This window comes from Cucurbita pepo, chromosome 18 (assembly GCF_057944985.1).
Source record: "Cucurbita pepo subsp. pepo isolate OVF chromosome 18, ASM5794498v1, whole genome shotgun sequence".
In the NCBI taxonomy this organism is placed as follows: domain Eukaryota; kingdom Viridiplantae; phylum Streptophyta; class Magnoliopsida; order Cucurbitales; family Cucurbitaceae; genus Cucurbita; species Cucurbita pepo.
Window position 1 is genome coordinate 11,346,142 of NC_141815.1, and position 20,923 is coordinate 11,367,064.

The window sequence follows — 20,923 nt, forward strand, 5'->3', positions numbered from 1 at the left end:
ATTTTAGGTAGTTTACTTTCATATTCTAATTTGGGTACACGTTTGGGGCATTCAAAAGTGTCGTCCTTTATATATTCCTAAAACCCTAAGCTGCCCAACTTGCCAGAAGTCTTATTTGCCACCAACTGGATAATGGAGGATTTTTTTGAAAAAAAATATATGTTTCTTCACGTTGGCTGACTTTTTTCTTGTTTGACTTTTATTGTGTTTGAACAAGTCAACTTTTGTAATTTAATCGATTTTAAATCCACTGAAATTTGTGCTTTGTTTACCTTCAATCATGTCAATACATATTTGACGGGATTTGATATGAATCGCATGATATTTATGTTTAAAAAAACTCACATTCGACTTAATCATGAATGGTTCAACAATGGCGGGAAATGGAATGAAGAAACGGCCATTTCTGGGAAGATTTTAAAATTTTATTGGATTCGTTGGATTTGTTTATTGATTCGAAGCGTTCCTCTACTTTCACGCCATTTTCCACAAGTCATTTTCTCAAACACTTCTTAATCCCCAAGTTGTTCCAATCCCGGCTGATCCTTTTGGCCCAGGTCTGCCTTTGACTCCTTCCCTCTTTCTATTCCCTTATTTCCTTCAAAACCCACCATAAGTCTTCGCTGATTCATCAATTTTTCTCTTGATCGTCTAGGTTCTTGCATTCTGAAGGTACCTGAACTCCCTTTCTCTCTGATTCTATCTGGGTTTTCTCTTGATTTCTGAATGATTGTGGGTTTCTCTGAAAATTTTCTTTTAATCGGCGAAGTCCCGCTCGCTTTCCATAGAAGCTGAACACTCGACGCTGTTTTTGCATTGATTCTTAGTCTATTTTTGGCCAAATCTTATGCGATTTTCGAACGGATGATTTCACCACTTCACCTATGCCTACTGGGTTTCTGAGAAAATTGAGCGAAATGTAAAGAAATGGGGTAATTCTAGTTCCATTATTGATTTATCTCAGCGATGAGTTTGGTTTATGGATAAATTTCGCCAGAAACTGTGTTTTCGATTGCAAACTGTTTGATTAAATGCCATGATTCCTGTGGAAATATGGTACCCTGTTTATGTTGTATTTGCCTGACTAACTTGATCGCAAACTGTTTGATTAATTGCCATGAGTTCTTATGCTGACTTGTGTAATTTGGATTCTTCTTTTTCATCGAATTCTTCAAAACCACAGCTGAATTCTGCGTTTACATTTCCAGAAATGTCACATTTTAGGAAATCCCCCATACGTTTTGCTAGGCACGGCTCATCCCAACCTGCTAATCCTGCTCGTTCCCCTTCACAACCAATTGATTCCAATGATAATTTAGACAAGAGGCAAAAACACAAGTCCTCAAGAATCACCTCTTCTCATCAAGCAACTGTAGCACCTAATCCTAGCTCCAACCTTTTCGATGATCATCTTGAGAAAGAGACCGATTCTTCTTCACATTCTTCATATTCATGGTCATCAAGAAACAGATACAAGAATGATTTCAGGGACTCTGGTGGGCTTCAGAGTCAGACAGTGGAGGAGTTGGAGAATTATGCTGCTTACAAGGCTGAGGAGACAACTAACGCAGTCAACAACTGCCTGAAGATTGCTGAAGATATGAGAGAAGATGCAACCAATACCTTAGTTGCTCTCCATCATCAGGGTGAGCAAATCACTCGCACCCACATGGTTACTGCCGATATCGACAACGACCTCAGTCGGGTACGTGGGATGAACGATTCATCTTCGAGAGTAATTTTGAAATAATCAAAATCCATGTCGAAACATGCCTTTAATCCTTACTTTGGAACTGCTGTGGCATTTCTAAGTCTTCAATTATGGATGCTTTTGGGTATTAATCAATGTTTAATGATGTTGATTTCAGGGTGAGAAACTTCTAGGAAGCTTAGGAGGAATATTCTCCAAGACTTGGAAGCCAAAGAAGGGTCGTCAGATAACAGGCCCCATTATCTTTGAAGGTAACATTTTCAAATTTGGGCACAAAAGGAAGATAAGAATGTTATGAATCACGAACCTTCACAATAGTATGATATTGTTCACTTTGAGCATAAGCTCTATGACTTTGTTTTGGGCTTCCCCAAAAGGCCTCATACTAATGGAGATATATTCCTTTACTTGTAAATCGATATGTTCCCCAAAATGCCTCGTTCTCTAAATTAGCCAATATGGGACTCCCTCCCAACCATTCTCAACAAAGAACGGGCCCATTTGGTTAGGTTTTTGGACATCACTAACTGATAGAACCAAGAAGGTTTCAACTTTCCCACTAATCAGATGGATTAGGTAGATAACCAATGTATTTTAATGAATAAATTTGATTTGATTTGGTTGCAGGCGATCAGGCTGTGATAAGCAAGGGCAACCATTTGGAGCAAAGGGAGAGGTTGGGGTTAAGTCGGGCACCCAACCCACGGTCCTCGCGCGCCCCACATCCTGAGCCAACCAACTCACTTCAGAAAGTTGAGGTTTGTCTATTTACAGAAAAAGGCACTTCAATTGGAAGCACTTTCCTCTAAGCATATTTGTTAATATTTAACAAGAGATTTTTGTAAACCAGGTGGAAAAGGTGAAACAAGAGGATGCTCTTTCAGATTTGAGCAATATATTGGGAGAGCTCAAAGGAATGGCTGTTGATATGGGAACTGAACTCGACAGGTGCGTTCTTATATTCTTAGAGAAAAACATCATGTCGTTCACGAATACAATTATATCTTCCGTTATTAAAAAAGAAATGAAATGAGAAACAAGAACCGAGAATGTTACTAAACGGGTTGAAATGCTAATTTTTCTTCCTCTGAGATCTAAACTCCCATGATGTGGTAGAGGGAGGATATTAGACCACTAAAAGCCTTTGTGGCACTAATGTTATACGAAAGTTATGGGTGAGAATTGGTTTGATGGTTCGGGAGAAACCTATTCCCATTCTCTGTTCCAAACATTTCTTAAAAGTAGATGACGAAGTTTTAAATGTTAATGGGACAAGACTCATCTTTGTTGAATCATTTTTATTTCTATTGAACTTGGTTGGGATCTATGTTACTATATTCCAGGCAAAATAAAGCTCTGGATAACTTGTTTGACGACGCGGACGAGATCACGGTTCGTGTTGATAATGCTAATCGGCGAGCACGGCACTTGCTTAGAAAGTAGATTTGAAATTTGTAAGGTCTCATCTGGTTTGGCATCAGCAAATATGATGGTATATGCTTGACTGACCGGCTTTAGCTTCTACCCTTTTGGTTCTCAGCGTCTTCCTGTCTGTCTGTCTGTCTTCATCCAAAAAGAAACATAAAATTTCCACTCTTCTTTGCTCAAAACAGTTGTCTGGTTGATGATGTAATTTGCACATAACTGCATGTTTTTCTTCTAAGTTTCTCTTATGGCTTATTTAAACTCTTTTGATGGATCCCAAACTGTTCATAGTTAATTTGGATATATACAAATATATTTATATATGAAAAGTTGGACAAGATTTGGGAAAGGTAGAGATAGATTTAATTGCCAATTTGAGATTGGTCCCCTCTTAGGCGTGCATAGAGACCTAGATAATATCCACTTGTATGATATTGTCCCATTCCCAGGAGGGGCTTCCTCAAGAGACCTCATACCAATGGAAAAAGTATTTTTTTTATTATAAACTCATGCCCATTCCCTAAATTAGCCGACATGGGACTCTCATTCAACAATTTCTAACTTTCATATCTATTTTACTTTAATGAGGTGTAAATTAGGAATATTTATCCACAAAAATAATTAATAGTTTAGAGATGATTATTACTCTTAATAAATTTCAAAAGAAAAACAGAAATAAATTAAAAATAAAAAATTAACAAAAATTGGGATCGCACCTCACGCATAGATGACAAATAAAAATAAAAAATAAAAAAAAATAAAAAATAAAAAAAGGGGGTATATATTGTGTGTCGCGGTGGAAATGAACAGAGGTTCCGGCACGACGGAGCACCGCCACATTTCGAGGATGACTGATCGTTTTCTGATGGCGAAAATCTTTTCATTTCAAAGGAAATTTGATTGAATTAATGAAAAGTTGTTTCATCATTCTCCTCCCTACTCTTCAATTCTTCGTCTTCTTCGGTTTCTCTGTCATATAATATAGATTTTTCCCAACGACATTTCCCTCCTTTCTTGTTTGTGTTCTCTATCTATTGCATAAATCAAAGCCCTTCAAGGTCCATACACATCCATTGAACTCAGTTTTATTCCAAACCTGCTTGATCATCCTCAGATTGGTCTTCTGCTTCTTGAGTCTTTGTCCATTCTCGGCCATTTTGCTCTGTTCCATCCTGAGAATCAACAAGTTCTTCGCTGGGGAAAGAGCCCTACCATACTCCACAAGGTTAGTATACTGCCAAACCGATCCCATCCCTAGTTTCATATTCGGATGAAATTCTTGTTATGGGTGTGAGCAGAGCAAGTCCGTTGTTCTGCAGGAACTAAGCATAGACATGCTGCTCTCGTTATTGAGATCCTGCAAAAATAATCCGCCAGTGTCAGCTGTGCAATCCAATTCAACACAAGAGAACGATGAACGATGAATCGAGTCTAGAAAACCTCAAATGGACGGAACCATTAGAGGCAGCCGCAATGTCAGCATAATTACAACTTTCCTTACTACTACTAGTAAAGGAGCTCTTCGAGCAAGGAGACATCCTGGTAAGAAGGCCGACCACTACATAAGCTGCTATCCATCCAGGAGAGAAGCAAGCTACCTTTCTTTGATCCATCTTTCCGGGCAGGGAAGAGAACGAAAATAGGCATTCATTAATTTTTTTAAAAGGTGCACAAAAATATGTAGAAAAAGAAATTGTTTGTGAACAGTATTTATTGCTTTTAATAAAATGAAGAATCTAGCGTTTATAAACTTTTTAAGAGGCTTTGGAACTAATACTTCGAAAATGTCCAGAATTCAGACCAATCAAGCAATTACATTAAATAGATCTAAGTTACAAGAACATGTTACAATTCTAATATGGGAACAAGCAAGCATCATTGACTTGCAAGTTCAAACAATGGGTAAGGTTGGAATTGAGCAACAAATTGGATCGTGCATGTGGTTACAACATACAGCACATATTTTCCAGCCGGTCAAGTCCGGCGGAATGCAATTGGCCGCTACTTCCTTTGGCGCATGTGTTGCAGCTGGGTTTGAGTCGCCGATTCGGACTGTAAAACACACACAAAACCCAACCATGGCAGACAAATATACAACAATGTGGAGCGACGAGAATTATTTTGCTGTTTGAAGAATGTAAACCAAAATATTTTGACCTCTAAGCTGCTGTGGACTCTTCGGGACCCTCTGTATTATTGTCCAAGCAGTCGTCTTTGGAGTAAGCACTTCCAGGAACCTTCACTAAGATTAGCTGTTCATCAAGTACATTCTCTTGCGCATCGTGCACTCGATTCTGTGATTTGTTTTGAGACTATCAGCTATCTTTTCACAAGGTTCCCTTTAATTTTATAAGGTAAATTTGTTAACTAAACTACGTAGAAAACTGATACAACAAGCACAAACCTGAATGTCGTTATCTATCCTTTCAGTATTTTCACTTTTCTTGATATCAGTGATAGTGTCTCTAAGTTGCTTCTTAGCTTTGAGCCGAACTAATCGTCGTTCAGCACGTTGCTCAGCGGTAACATCAAAATGACATCCCACACACAGGGTCCTCATATTCTCTAGCCTGCATTCACCTTCAGTGGTGAACATAACTCAGATTAATCACTCACCACTAATTCATATACCCAGTAAAACGACCAAATAGAAAACTGAGAATGCAAACTATTTAGTGCTTCAAATGGTTTGGTTATTATAAAACTATAGCATCCTGAAATTATTCCTGGGCTTGAAACATGGACATGCATGCATTTCAATTCTAGAAATGCCACTACATTATGGAGACATGAGTATAATTATCCATAATTCTCACCTTACTTTGACTACTGATATTGAGATATTTAAATGTACAGCTTGGAGATGAGCATGTTGGGAATTAGCCCATATTAGTCATACGCTGTATAATTTTGAAACCTAAAAAAAAGCGTAAATACGATATCTAATACATAAATTTCTAGGTAGAATGTTCCATACCTCCACCTCGGTAAACAGGAACAATGTGGTCAGCATGCCACGCGTTGCCCTCAGTTGGATTATTAACAATCTTTTCAAGCCTTCCAGACATGAAGAGATAACGTCAGAACTCAGAAAATAGAAACCACCCTTTGTTATTCACTGCATACTTGCCTACCAAATAATTTGAAACTATAGACTTACAAATTTTTCCGGCTTGCCAACTTAGGTGCTACTTTCTCAATATAATCGCGCCGCATCTCCACGGACAATGGTCTTATGTGCTTTACGAGCTTATGACAGTCCAAATGACAATTTGAGCAGACACCATGCTCCATTTGAAACAGTTCCTGGTAGTTCAAGCATTTGATAACAGATATAGCTAAACAAGAATCATATGAAAATAAAGGAAATGGCATACAGAAACTACTGAAATGAGATTAATGTCCAAAGATACTGGACTGAGCCCCAAAAAATCAGAACAAGAACCACCGAACCCAAACCACAAATGCAAAAGAGATATCAAATTTCAACAGTGAATGCTTTGGGAATTGAAAGGAGGAATTTCACGCATCTTGAGACTAGAGGCTTCAATAAGAGGAAAAAAATTGCTAGGCTTCAATCAAATTTCACGCATCTTGAGAATGGGGAATATTTTTGTGATTTTTTTGAAATAGTGATACTAAATTATCACTAAAAGAATCTTCAGCACCAATATCATCAATAACAGTTTTCATTAGCTGAAAAGTAGATTCCACACAATGGTAAATTATAAACTATACATTCCCCCTTTATATATGCATGACTGTAGATATTCAGAATTCAAAAAAAAATCATGATGAAAGTTGGACTTTAAAAAACAAAGACACGCACCACATATCATTATTTTGAGGTGCAATCTTTGTCGAGCCTCAACTCTAGCTTAAAAAAATTGGCTCGCCAAATCATCATTTAGAAAGTTTAACAAGATATAAAAGAATTCATATATCTTATTAGTTATTATCAGTTGGATGACCTAGCATAAGGGTTCTTGTGCAACTTGTCGTCAGGTCTCAACCCATGCGACTTGCACAAACACGTGTCTTACTAATAGTTTATTAGCATGCCAACAGACATTTTACTCCACTACTACATACACATGTTGAACTGTAAAACATTGATGGAAAAACATGAATGATTGATATTCTCACCCGACGGAGGGATGTGCTACTAATCCTAACGCGGTATTCTTCATAACAGCCAAGATTACAGAAAAGATCTTCAAAATATTCAGGTGTCTTTGCATTGATGCCCCTGAAAGTTGAGGAAACAATTGAAGTCTGATCAAAGAATTTACAACTTACAAAGATAAAGAAATGGACGTACTGGCATGGTGTTTGACAAAGTTTACAAAGAGGTTCATCTGTCAGTGTCCAACCCTGAGAATATTCTTTCTTTCTTTTTCCAGAGCCACAGCACAATTGGACCAGTTTCCATACAGCAGAAGATGGTAATGGTCGGCTAATGTCATCGATTGGTGTTGTCCGCCGCAAACTCTTACCCTTCAACACTCCCTGCATAGAGAGATGCAATTATAAATGTTGATATAGTCATGATGGACTCATCCCATTCTGAACTGAAGCATCCATACTTACTAGTTAGCTATAGGACATAAGAAAAAAACAATATCTTGCCCTATGACCACTTTGTACCAATTAAATCAAGGGTAGATATTAAGCACCTCATTATACTCGCATTGTATCATAAGTCCACAAATAAGAGGCATTGTAAAATAAATAAATGATAAATTAGCCATACCAATTGGCTAATTCCAAATTTATATCTAGCTCAACCGTTTAGTACCAATTAAATTAGGGGCTATATATTAGGCACTTCATTATACTCGTTGTATCATAAGTCCACAAGTAAGAGGCATTGTAAAAAGATATAAATGATAAATTAACTCTAAATTTAAACAGGATAAAAAAAATCAATAGTACGATATCTAGCCTTCTTATATAGGAGAAAGACTCGATGCATAAAAGTAAATAATCAGAATAAGAAAATATAATTAAGGATTACACCTAACATATTTGCAAATATAAGATGGAGTAGCTTATTTAAGCAAGCCAGACTACATGAAGGGAGTAGGCATACACTGAACTACATCTTGACCCAGGAAAAATCTTACTCAAATTAAAATCAACATACATCAGCGTTGTGGTTGATGCTTTCCTTCAAGTAGCACAGTTCAATATCCAAAGGAAGTTGCAGTGGTTTTCCATATAACTTTCTTTGCTCAATGGGTCTCAACTTACGCCATTCACTGAGAAATTCTTGAAGAGCTAGTTTGTAGAGTGTGGCGTCCAAATTGAAATCTGTTTTTTCACTGTCATCGACAGAACAGTCTATCAATTCAACTTCTTCTGGTCGAAAATTAAGGAATAGTGGCCTTGGTCGCAAGTCTATCCCAGGAATGCATCTATACAAGTGGACCCTTCCTGTATACTGACTAATCTGAAAATGAAGGTAGATCATTTTGCTATCAGTTGTCAACGCAAGATCCAATGCAGCAAGAATAAACTAGGGAAGCAGCAAATATGTTGGATATAACAGCTCTTGTCAAACCATTAAATGGAATGCTGAATCTGGTAATAAACTAATTTTTTTATCTGAGGATATAACTATTTCCAGTCAAATTTGACCGATCTACCACCATGAACATGATATTGGACACATCGAAGAGAATTAAAAATCAACTATGAGTCATTGTCATAAGGTCCTAAATGCAAAAATAGATCGACATGTCATTGTCAGCAACGTTTGATCTGTTTGAGAAGAATAGAACCACCAACCTATGGATTAATGCGTTTAAACAATCTCTACCAAGCCCACCTCAAGAGAAGCTTAAGATAATGTTAACCATGACTCTGATCCTAAATTTCACGGTTTCATTCTCCCTTTAACAATTATAATCTTGAGCCGGCTTTTTTTCTTTTTGTAATCTTCCTTGCTATGGATTTGACTTTCCTCCCCCTCTTTGTAGAATTTCTATATTCATTATTATCTCCGTGGCCAGGGTTTGACTTTAATCCCCTCCTTTTGTAAAATTTCATTATTACAATATTTGTTTCCCATTATTCATTAAATCACTGATCAACCTAAAAGCTTACGTCGATAGGTTAAAGTAAATCATATCAATCTTTAACACTCCCCCACACTCGTGGGTTGAACTTTTGTAGAAGGTCCAACAAGTAAAAATCAATATTAATTAGGGAGAAAATTACATTACTGGAGTTCAAACATAGGACCTTTTGCTCTGATACCATATTAAATCACCAATCTAACCCAAAAGCTGAAATTTAACTATATAGATGTGTTTAACAGTTTCCATACTCAAAGATGAGAGAGCACCCATGCATCATAGAATAGCAAACTTTTCTTAATGAAACTTCTGATGAAGAGAGTACATCCCCCCTTCTTTGGAAAGGCGTTTTAATGCTTAAATATCAACAAAGTTCTGAGCCGAGTAATCAATATGAAAGAACAAAAACTTGAGCAGTTTCACTTGTTGGCCAGAACACCCAGGTTATCTAAAAAAAATCAATTATTAAACACAACCGAAGTACCTCAAATCGCAGAACATGAACATGGTTCAAGGAACTTTTTTCAGGCTCAGTGATCAGATGGGGTTCACCATTATCAACTTTTGATGTCCCAGAACATAACTTCTCTTCCTGCATTCTGAAAGTCATTAAAACTCTACAGTGAAGATAAGACATACAAGTGTCTTGAGAATTCCTATCAGCATTCTACCTTCTCTGCTTGATCCTTTTCTCCACCTTGCTTTTCCAATGGAGGACAGGAAGAACTTTCAAGACTTCTATTGTCAACTGTAGTAAGATTCTCTTCTGATTTTTCCATCGAGAGAGAATCATTGTTCAGTTGCCCGGACAACATTTCACCCTGTACTAAGAAGGTATATTTAATATCTCAGAAATACGAACTCTGTTTACTTCCTATAGTTATACCTCCCTCATTGCAAATTGGGAAGGTCTTTTGTAAACATCATGGATTATACATCCCTCTTGTAAATTTCACTCATCAATGAAATTGTCTCTTATAAAAAAAAAAAAAAAAAAAAAAAAACGAACTCTGCAATAGAAGCTAAACTGAATATTGAAAATATGTGTTGAAATTTTGAAATTGAAACATGCAAGTAGGAAGCTTATTCCTCCTTTTACTCAATGACAAATTACCTTAATGGCTACTTGATCTGTTTGAGTTGTAATGTCGATGTCATCATTTTGGTCAGGTGGATAATCAGTCTTAGCATTCAACTCATCTTTTACTAAAACCTTAAAAGAGCCATTCAGCTCATCATTAACTTCAACCTCCAAAGAGCCATGGCCTTGAGCTCTCGCGATTTTTGAGGAGAGTTTAATGCATGTTGCTGAGTTCATCTGACTCTCAGAACTTGTACCACTTCTGCCACATGCTTCTAGATAAGAAACACGTTCTACCTGTTCATTATCATAAATGAAACTTCATAGCACATTTTAACTTATGATCAGATTGCTTAAAATAATAAATGAAAACAAAACCAGGAAAAGGGTTTATTCTATACCATTTTTCTTCTTTTCTTTTTTTTTTTTTTTTTTTTTTTTTTTTTTTTTTTTTTTTTACTTATGAAACTATTTCGTTGAATTGAAGGTAACAAAATAACAGAAGGGAGTCAAGAAAACACCGTCCAAGTGGCATATATAAACATGTTGGAGAGATTACAAGAAAGAAAGACATAAAGAAAGCAGAAAATAAAATAGAATTGCAAATGATGGCATCCGTGAAAATATTTCAATATAAAAATGTCAAGAAGATTGATAGGCTACATACTAATAAAAGCTTTTAACAAAACACTTGGATAATAGGTTCACTAAGAGCCCTTATCATATCAATGCCCCTTCCGCAACAGACCACACGTCCTACATGGTTGCCTTTATTCATATGATATGAGGCCAATCTCAGCGGGAAATTATAATTTCTCAAGGAGAAGGTTGAGAAAAGAAGGGTTTAGAAAAGAAAACAATGTCCTGAATTCAAAACATATATATGAAACATGATTCAACATATTATGTAAAAATATAACAATGTACCGCTATTTCTTGAATTGCATCATATTTTCCATCAGTAGTTGAGGTAACACGGCGCAAACTCTTGTTCAATTTTCGCCAATGAGACTCATCTATCGTATCCTGTGTAACATAAAATAATCAGCAAGAGTAGTTAATATGATTCTTGGGGAAAATCATTCACATATATTGAAAGCATAATGAAAACCTTAGCACAGAAAATGTATATGTTGACTGCCTTGGTCTGCCCTCGCCTGTGAGCTCTATCCTCGGCCTTCAGGTCAATCAAAACATAATGTCATGAGTAGTTGAGCGGAGACTTGTTTATCTTCTCCTTTACGAACTAGTGGAGACTCAAGAGACATGTTCATAGGTGAAACGTGACAGGTCAAGAGAGAGAGAGAGAGAGGAAGGTAGAGACGGGAGAGGGTTCATACATTATCTCCATTTTCTAGCACTTTCTAATGCTTATTTTATGTACGGTTTCTTACTTGTTCTCAAAAATAACAGTTGCCAAAGACATGGATATAAAAATGGGTTTGATGAAAGTAATTTTTCAGAGGTTAAGAAGAAGGATGAGTATCCAGACCTGAAGCATCAACGACGGTGACTGAGGCAATTCCAAAAACACAACATTTTGTGCTGAAGAGAAATCAAGTCCAACTCCACCAGCAGTAATACCTATGATAGCAATTTTAACCTGATGCATGGAGAAAATTATTGTGGCCAATATGAGCATGAAGTTAACCTGATGCATGAAGTTATCTTAGTTTATGTTTTATTTGATGATTAGAAATAAAATAAACTTTAGTTCAACATTTGTGTTCTACCGAAGACATTTTACTTTCTATGTATTTAAATTTTATGGACAATAGTAATTTTTCCGATTTCAAATTTATGGATTCCAACTGCAACCAAATGCAGTTTCAAGTTCAAGAAATACTCTATTTTCTTTTATCCTTGTTTTCAAGAAATTCAACTATTTCTATATGAAAGTTGCATCAATCCCCATTTGTTAGTTATTCTAACATTCAGCAATTGTTTCACACTGGCTATATGAGAAAAGCACGACAATGTAAACAATGAATGTGAAGGTTACACAAGAATAAGATCAAACCTCGGATGACGACTGGAATAACAGCACAGCTGATTGCCTGTCTCGAGCAAGAGTTGTGCCATCAATGCGAACAAACTGGATTCCCTTTTCACACATGAGTTCCTATGGGAAATCAAATGACGAAAGATTTAAACAGAAAAAAATAGAAGCCTGAAGACACAAGGTGTGCGCAAAAAATTGGTATGCCCCTAGTTGCCAATGTGAACTTACGCGTATGGTAAAGCAACTCAAAAAATTGAAGATGTGAATTTAATTGAAGCTGATGTCTTTATGCAAACTAGAAGAAGAAAAAAAGCATTTTCCGGAAGAAGTAACCACGTACAAACAAGAAATTAAAAGAAAGCTTCTGGAGCAACTACATCAATTCCATTCAGAAAAGCATAAACATATGGTAAAGCTCCATTTACAATATAGACCTCCTATAAACAACATCGTCAGTTCTCCATAAGTTGCACTTTACTGTCTAGTGAAACATCGTCCAATTTTGTGGTATTTGCAACCAAAAACTTGGAAAGAGAAAAAGGTCTGAATAACAAACGAGCAACATCACAGTAACAAAAATTTCATAGAAGAAATTAGAGAGAATCTCACTTGTACTCCATCGAGAACTTTATGATGATGAGCAAAAATGATCATCTTTTGGGAATCGGTCTTCAAATCCAAGTCCATCAAACCATCTGTTTCAGAAATAATTGGATGAATAGAAAACCATTCACGAAAACCAGATAGCTTTGCAACACCCAGTTCATGAAAGGAAAGTTTCCCAGTTCCGCAAGCTCCACCATCTGAAAAATCGTGGGAAAAAATCAATGAAAAAAGAGATGGGAAGTCCAAAAAGTAGCTGAAATGGTGCTCTTGCACAGTCTTTCATCTCTTCCACATCTCACTTTAGTATGTAGATATATATATATATATATATATATATATATATATATTTTTTTTTTTTTTTTTTAATTTATTTATTTATTTATTATTATTATTATTATTATTTTGTGTGGTCATACCCAAACTTTAGCTTCTTGGTGGACTAAGCATAAAAAGTCTTTTGTAATTACAGCTTGTCTATGATACAATCAAACAACAGAAAAAACAACCGAGTCCTGGTGATATATGATGATCCTTTTAAAATACTTTCAATAAACTATATTCCATGGTACAGTGAAAGTGAGTTACTCATTAGCTCATACAACAATTTTTACATACTAAAGCCACCAACATTGTCATTATATAATCGTTGACAAGAGAAATATCAGACAGCAGCCAGCCAAAAGAAGAGCAATGTCATCACAGATCTAAAAATATATAATATGATACCTGATACACGTAAATTTCAACCGGAAAAACAACTTTTAGTGCACACAGTTTTTTTCACTACAACACAGGTTGAATATCAAATATGACCAACAGGAATAATTTCTGTATTAACAAACTTAATTAAGACAAAGAAAAGCAACAAATAAAGAATAATTCATGCTTACCATCAGGTTCCTCTTCCCCCAAAATATCGTCTGTATTGTTTTCAGCAGCATTTCTATCCTGATCACCATTGATCACCTCCCTAGTAGCCGCCTTTGCTCCAACTATATCAGAACTTTTCAACAACAATCTTATGATCTGCCTGCGTTTGGGTGGTAGTTGAACCAATACATGCTCTTTCAAACGTCTTATCTACAATGGAAACAAATAAATTAACTAATCAAGAGAGGTGCTAAACAAATTAACAACCATTGTTCTTTAAAGCACAATTACTTTGTAGGGTTTAAGCATGAAGCGAACATAGAAATAAAATTAAATTTATTTATATTAAAGATATGGTATTATGGATAATTAGATATGAAAAATCAAAGAAAAGTTTTAGGCAACAAATTACCTATTTTTTCAAATTTTGTAATTATTAAAAACTGACAGAGGGTGCCTGCAATTATGGCCTATCTTTTAAAACAACACACACAGAAGCGAAGACTCTTAATTGCATAAAATTATCTAAGAAAATGGAAATAAAAATAATAGAAATTCTCCCATGGAGAAAGAAAAAATTCCTAGTGCAGAAACAAAAAGGGCTTTTACCAAGGGAGACAACTTATTTGCGGTTGCTGACTAAAAATCTTACTACGATAAGGATAATTTTTCTAATCTCAATCCCAATAAGCACAGTCCAGCATCCTCTATATTTGCCTAAATTTAAGATGATAATATTTTTGAGAGAAAATAACGATCCAGCAATATGACAAGTCTGTGTCCTCATACATAAGTAACAGAGAGAATGAGCGCACACCATAACAGTTTGCTTGAGCAGCACATTCAACTCATCTAATCGAATGCCTTTCGAGAAGTCCTGCAGCAGAAATTCCATTGAAGCTTAAACTTTGTAACCTTAAGATGAAACATAGAAATTCAATGTAAACAAAAGCCAGGACACGGTTGAAATATAAAACAATACTTCTGATCGCTGATGTTCTTGTTTTTCTTACTTCTTAGGCTAAGATTCACAAAAATACTGTATTATCCAAAAAGGACCAACCATTTTAGTTTTTCCTTTCTTTTTGAACCTTTCCCACTTCATTCACAATAATTTTTAGACAACACCACATGCAGATTCTTAACATTGAGAAATAGGAAGATAGAATGCTCTTCAACAAACATTCCAAATCCAACTAGTACCTTAAAAGTTTTCCCCTGAGAAGTACGAACAAATTTGACATCGCAGTAAGTTTTTGCAAACTCATACTTGGTCTTTCCCAGCAAACCAGGCCTACAGTAGATACACAATTGAGCACATGAACTACTGACATAATCAGATGATTAGAATATGTCATTCAATTCAGATCTAAGATGTAAAGGCTTAAGAGAGCTTGCCATAGCATGTCTATCTGATGAAAAATGTCATATGGCCTATGATCACCTAGGAAAAAAAGTGAGATGTTATAATGAATAGAAACTAAAAGGAAAAATATAAGATATAATATGATAAAAATATCCTGAATGAGAAAAGACATCATTTTCACAAGACCATAAAAGAATTCGCTTGGAGAAATCCATAATGCAACCTTGATAAAGAAGGAGTTCCAGATAGAAGAATAATATGCTGGACCTTTGTTGATAAATCAAGAACTGCCTTTATCTGAGCAAAAAAAGCAAGAGGTTACAACACATTTCCCTATGCAAGCATATTAGTCCTTTGTCTTAAATTAAAAACCACGATATATCATAAATGAAAAAAAAAACAATAGAGGACCACACACACACACACACATAAATGTCAAGGAAAAGGAACCCACTACAACAAAACAAGGCAATTACAAGAAGTGACTCCAATTATTACAAATCAAAACAACAAGAAATTACAGGTAACTTCTATATGCAACGCCCAATACACCTCTACACCCTTGAAGGTTCTCTTGCTTCTTCCTAGCCACACATATTAATCCATATTGCATGAATCTTCTGGGCCGAAAGAATGTAGCTTCCAAATCTACAGTGAAGGTGCTATACAACATACAACAGTGATTAAAGGAACTACACACAATGATGTAGCATAGGGATCTGTCCCCCTTTTACTTTTATAAAATAACAAATTATTGGAAATTTAAAAAATAATAATAATAATAATAATAATAATTTAAAACTACAGGTCTGGAAGAGGAGGAGAAATCCTCAATCTAAACCTTTTTTTTTAAAAAAAAAAGGGAAGTGGTAAAAGAAGAAAAGGAAAACTCACCTTCAAGAAGAATAAGTGCAATAATAATATAGTTATACCCTAATTTCTTCATAAAGCATTAGAAATGTGGTTCAAATTGACAGTATTGATCAGGACTTTAAGGGCTCCAATACAAAGTCATGAAAATCACAATATAGCCATTACAGAAATAAAAGCAGAAGCCCCAAAGAAATGATAAAAAAGGATCAAGAAGATCACCTTCAAGAAGAATGTGCCCAATAATACAGTATCACAACATTAATGACAAATGGATCTATAAAGTGATCCTCCTACCTGAGTCAAAGGAAGGGAACTAACTTGATATAATTGGAATACTAATAAATGAATAAAAGATTCTTCAAATAAGTACATTTCCAGAAACATATCTGAACACTATAGGAAAATTAATATGATTAAGCCATCTGTTTCACTGAAAATACCTCATTAGTTCCATCAGGAGTTATTTTGTTAGTTTGTTGCAAGTGAATCACTTCAAAATAAACCAGCAAATAATAGAAAGAAATTTCTACCGAAGTGAAAGAAAAAAATAGCATCCAACCAAAATATACTGAATATAATATGAACTTTTACCTCTTCTGATTCAGATGACTTCTTGGCACATCTTACGTGATGAGATTCATCAACAATCAATAAAGACCACTTCTGCTGAAGAATGCTCTTACATAAACGGTGAAGCATCGTATATGATATTACCACCACTTTCGGGAATTTTGATAAATGGCAAGGATTGTCCAGATGACCAAAAACTGGAAATAATAAATTGCTAAGTTGTAAAAAAAGACAATATTCACATTATACATGAACATTAGTAATGTGAAAACAAAACTTATTAAAGAAAATAAAAGAACCAATGGTTCGACCGCATTTTATTTTATTCTTTTTTTTTTTATATATATAAGAAACGTGAAACTTTTCATTTGAAAGGAAGGGATCATAAAAAAAAATGTTAGGGAGAGAGATGCGGCATCCCTTCCAAAAAGGAGGGAAATACCACGAATTCCTCCTATATAAATAAATTGTTAATGGTGTAGTAAAAAAAAAAAAAAAAAAACGTGCAACTAAAGGTTGTATACTGGACAGTCTCCAGAAAACTGCAGAAGCCATAGTAACGGTTTGATGACAATTCCAAACTATAAATTAAATTTTTAAATATATTAATGCCACCTAAAATTGAATTCAATCTATGTCTGAGAAATTATAGCTGCTGAGCGCAACCGATCTCTTAACATGCAATGATGGTAATAGTCTTATGCATATCTACAAGTACAACCATGGATCTCACTCTAAATTTTAAAAACATCAAACAATCTCTCATGTAAAGATATAGCTCATTTTGATATTTTATATTATATCAATAATGATCAATTGAACTTTTCAAATTAAACAAGGGGGAGTATCAAGAAACGAACTTTTCTAGCTTGACAAGATCAGTACTGTTAGAACAAAGGGTGTCAAATTATTTAACAGGAAAAAAGAAAAGATATACAAGAGTACAATACCAAGATGAATATCAGAAGGCAAACAAAATGGAAGCCAACGCTCTAGTTCTTCAGCCCAAGAAAAACGTAAAACAGCAGGGCAAACAACGAGCATTGAACCCTCTTCATCCATGAGGCAGCTAGCAATTGCAATAGCCTGTAGACAATCAAGCATACAGAGGTCGTTTATCTACCTTTGTGATAGCAGAGATGGTAGATGCACAAGATGCTACCTTGATTGAGATCAAAACTTCTAAAATATATGGATGGGCTTCGTAAATAAACAAAATTGATATCATGATTAGGCTATGTGCTACACACGGTTGTGAGCATGCGGTGTTAATGGAAATAGTTACAGCAAGAATGTAAAAGGATGCATGTCAGCACCGAGAAGTAAACAAGGAAGACCTGTTTGACCTTCCCTCAAAATCTCTTTCAAAGTTGTTTGAGAAAATCTGTATGTGTGTCCATGAGTACTCAAGCCAGCTTACACGTACCTCGATTATTCTCACAAAACAATTGCCAAACCTTACTACATTGGATTGTCAAATAGTTTCTTGGTTAAATGCGAATGTGAATGTGGGTGACTCAATTGGAAACCAGATAATCCATGCCGAGAAGAACTTTTAACAAATAGAATTATGTAATAGAAAAAAGGACATGCCAATAGCACCATCGACTGGAACTAATAGACAAAACTGTAGATAAGAAGTGCAGAAGTTCATTTGTATATAATTTAGTACCTGCAGTGTTTTCCCAAGACCCATTTCATCAGCTATCAAACATCGGCCACCCCTCTGCAAGCCAAATCTTACACCATCAAGTTGGAAAGGTAAGAGTCTATTCAGTAACCGATCAGGTAATTTCTGCATTAGTTCATCGACCTTCTCATCTGACAGATGCTCTGGCCTGCATGGCATCCATCGCCCTAAAGTAAATGAATGTGAAAGTCTCTCGACCACATTAAATGTAGTCCATGGTATCTCATAAACATCAATGTCCTTGGAGTTCTTTAAACATTTCAAAACAGGACAATAGTCCCTCAGCTTATAGACACAAGCCTTTCCTCCGCCTATAATTTGTGTGTAGTGAGAATGAGTGACCTGAGAGTATAACAAACGGATGTCAGAATTATTAAAAGAACTCAAACGTTCTAAACACAGATTGGTCAAAGATGTGATGTAATTAACTCGGACTTCATATGCAATCAGACTAGGAGCGAGAGAGAAATTTGCCGCTCATATTCCAAATATTGTCAAATGGGCAAATTTCAAGATTTCAAATTTGATGCTCTGCGATGTGATCCTTCAAATTCTACAGGTAGTGATTTCAAAGTTGGTGATATATTCATATAAAATAAAATTGAATGAAAATAAAGTCGAATGAACATTGTAAGGAGGGAGAGAATTAACAAAGAAAAAAATTTAGCATTCATCCTCTCTAAGATGAGCAGAGGAACTGGGTAAAACCGGATAAGCCACGTGATCAAGAAGGAAGAAAAAACATAGCTACTATAATCACAAGTTCCCCCGTTGAATACTAATTTAAATGAAAAACGCCTACAAAATCCAAACGTCATCACGTTTCTCCATTGAATTCTTATCTTCGAGACGTGCAAAACAAAGACGGTAATAAGAAAATTCCAGAAACTCATACATTGAATAAAAAGTCGCTCAATTTCCTGAAGCAATTCTCCTCTCCCGGGTAAGAGTATCCTTCCACGGCTTCCGGCGTGATCGAGAACGAATCAGGGGAGGAAATTTCCAGCCTTACTCGAAACCTTTCAGGCAAGTGGGTATTGTTACAGGATAATCTTTTCGAAGATTGGACTGCACTGGCAGCACTTAGCTCAGTGGAAAGCTTGCGACATTTGAAAAGCTTCCATGGGTCCTGGCGTTGTAGTTGGCCATTAGAAGATTCAACCAGTGCTTTGCGTTTGGCTATGGCAGCTAAACGGTTTGCTTCGGCTCGCTTTCGTTGCTCTTCAGTGATATCCATGCAGCAACACTGAGAGTGAATTGATTTAGGGTTCGAACGAAGACGAAGGTGAAGAATGGAGGAAATGCAATTTGAGTGACAAAAGCGCGGGCAACGACGGAAGGACGAACGAAGGAGAAAAATGCGCACGCGTGTCGTTTGGCGCCTGTTGGTACGCGCCTTAATTTTCCTATATTATTTCTTTTTTAAAAACGATTAGAGATGCTGACGGGGCTGGGACAGGTAAGCTTTCCGTTTCTATCCCATCAATTATTTCATTTCCAATTAAAAATATAATTTTTACGTTATTATTCTTTAAAATAGTTATTTTAAAATTCTAATTTTTAATATAATATTTATTAGAAAAAAAAAACTACTAAATTAATATTTTCATGAGTAATATTTAAATTTAATATTATTATACCGTCTTTATAAAATTATTTTTATACTAATTGGAGCGGAGACAAAGACAGAAACGAATAATATAATCTCGTCTCTGACCTCATTTATCAAACGGGAAAAATGTTTCCATTTTCTGTTTACATGGGAACCCTCTTCCCGTTTGGGGTAGGTTAGCGGAGATAAAGACAGAAACGAAGAATATAATCTCGTCTCTTACCTCGTTTATCAAATGGGAAAAATGTTTCCATTTTCTGATTACATGGTATCCCTCTTCCGTTTGGGGTGGGTTATCGCAGGGCTGGACATCTCTAGGAACGATTTTGATATTCACAGTTTTTTACTTGTGTCTATTTGTAATATTTTTTACTTGAATATCATAACATAAGTAGCTCGGTGCTCTTTAGGAGATATATGAAACCAAATGGATAAAAAGACCTTTCGTTGCTTGTTCCAACTAATTGAGCTCATTTGACTAAGTTGTAGCTTCCATACGTACATTCTCGCAAACGATCAATAGATACGAATGCTATAAAATTCAATATGTTTATTTTATAATATATGGGATTTGTTGCATGAATTTTCTAGGATACGTTCGGTTTCACTTTTTAAGGTTGCCCTCTTTTGAAATTCCAATCTCGAGAAAATGTCGTTACAACAACACAACAATACATCGGTCCCAAAGAGATAAGGATGACTAAGAAAAAACAAAACCGAGTTGGAGACAAGAAAATGATAGCTCGAACAAATGTTGGAAACTAGAACTCAAGGCAATTCTCAGTCACCAAAGAATGGAACAGTCTATTCCCAACATAATTTCAGTGCCTCCTTTTGCTCCGACGGGGAAAACTACTCCTCCAAATGGAACAAATGATGGGCCACATGCTCACACATGCTACTGTGTTCACTGCAATAATGCTGTTCATTGAGGTAAACAACAAATTCAGAAGAAAAAAACCAGTTTTTACCTTTAAAACTTGACAAGCTGTAATTTTTGTATCGAGTATTATTCATTCAAACGGAACTTTTAGTCG

General features: G+C 35.7%; 2 protein-coding genes across 7 annotated transcripts; one reads left to right on the forward strand and one right to left on the reverse strand.

Annotated features, from left to right (window-relative positions):
- Positions 1-360: 360 nt before the first annotated feature.
- On the forward strand, positions 361-3,410 carry LOC111780367 (putative SNAP25 homologous protein SNAP30). Of its 3 annotated transcripts, none has more exons than XM_023660746.2 (6): positions 361-672; positions 1,184-1,705; positions 1,869-1,962; positions 2,339-2,469; positions 2,562-2,659; positions 3,055-3,410. In XM_023660746.2, the coding sequence occupies exons 2-6, from the start codon at positions 1,211-1,213 to the stop codon at positions 3,152-3,154; spliced, it is 918 nt and encodes a 305-aa protein (XP_023516514.1). In that variant the 5' UTR covers positions 361-672; positions 1,184-1,210; the 3' UTR covers positions 3,155-3,410. The 3 variants fall into 3 exon arrangements, with proteins under 3 accessions (XP_023516514.1, XP_086975662.1, XP_023516516.1); XM_087119536.1 differs by having other exon boundaries at positions 362-672; positions 1,209-1,705; XM_023660748.2 differs by lacking the exon at positions 361-672 and adding an exon at positions 712-932 and having other exon boundaries at positions 1,209-1,705.
- Positions 3,411-4,829: 1,419 nt separating this feature from the next.
- On the reverse strand, positions 4,830-19,622 carry LOC111780438 (SNF2 domain-containing protein / helicase domain-containing protein / HNH endonuclease domain-containing protein). 4 transcript variants are annotated; one of them, XM_087119534.1, is made up of 25 exons: positions 19,170-19,621; positions 18,398-18,616; positions 18,257-18,310; positions 17,535-17,670; positions 16,606-16,781; positions 15,365-15,438; positions 15,174-15,209; positions 14,979-15,069; positions 14,593-14,652; positions 13,796-13,985; positions 12,909-13,102; positions 12,318-12,419; positions 11,790-11,900; positions 11,409-11,474; positions 11,225-11,323; positions 10,331-10,594; positions 9,888-10,037; positions 9,701-9,808; positions 8,283-8,588; positions 7,458-7,645; positions 7,283-7,385; positions 6,297-6,442; positions 6,114-6,193; positions 5,541-5,716; positions 4,830-5,430 (listed from the first exon to the last, which is right to left on the reverse strand). In XM_087119534.1, the coding sequence occupies exons 1-25, from the start codon at positions 19,509-19,511 to the stop codon at positions 5,296-5,298; spliced, it is 3,606 nt and encodes a 1,201-aa protein (XP_086975660.1). In that variant the 5' UTR covers positions 19,512-19,621; the 3' UTR covers positions 4,830-5,295. The 4 variants fall into 4 exon arrangements, with proteins under 4 accessions (XP_086975660.1, XP_086975661.1, XP_023516624.1 ...); XM_087119535.1 differs by having other exon boundaries at positions 12,909-12,994; positions 18,257-18,616; positions 19,170-19,622; XM_023660856.2 differs by having other exon boundaries at positions 18,257-18,616.
- Positions 19,623-20,923: the final 1,301 nt, after the last annotated feature.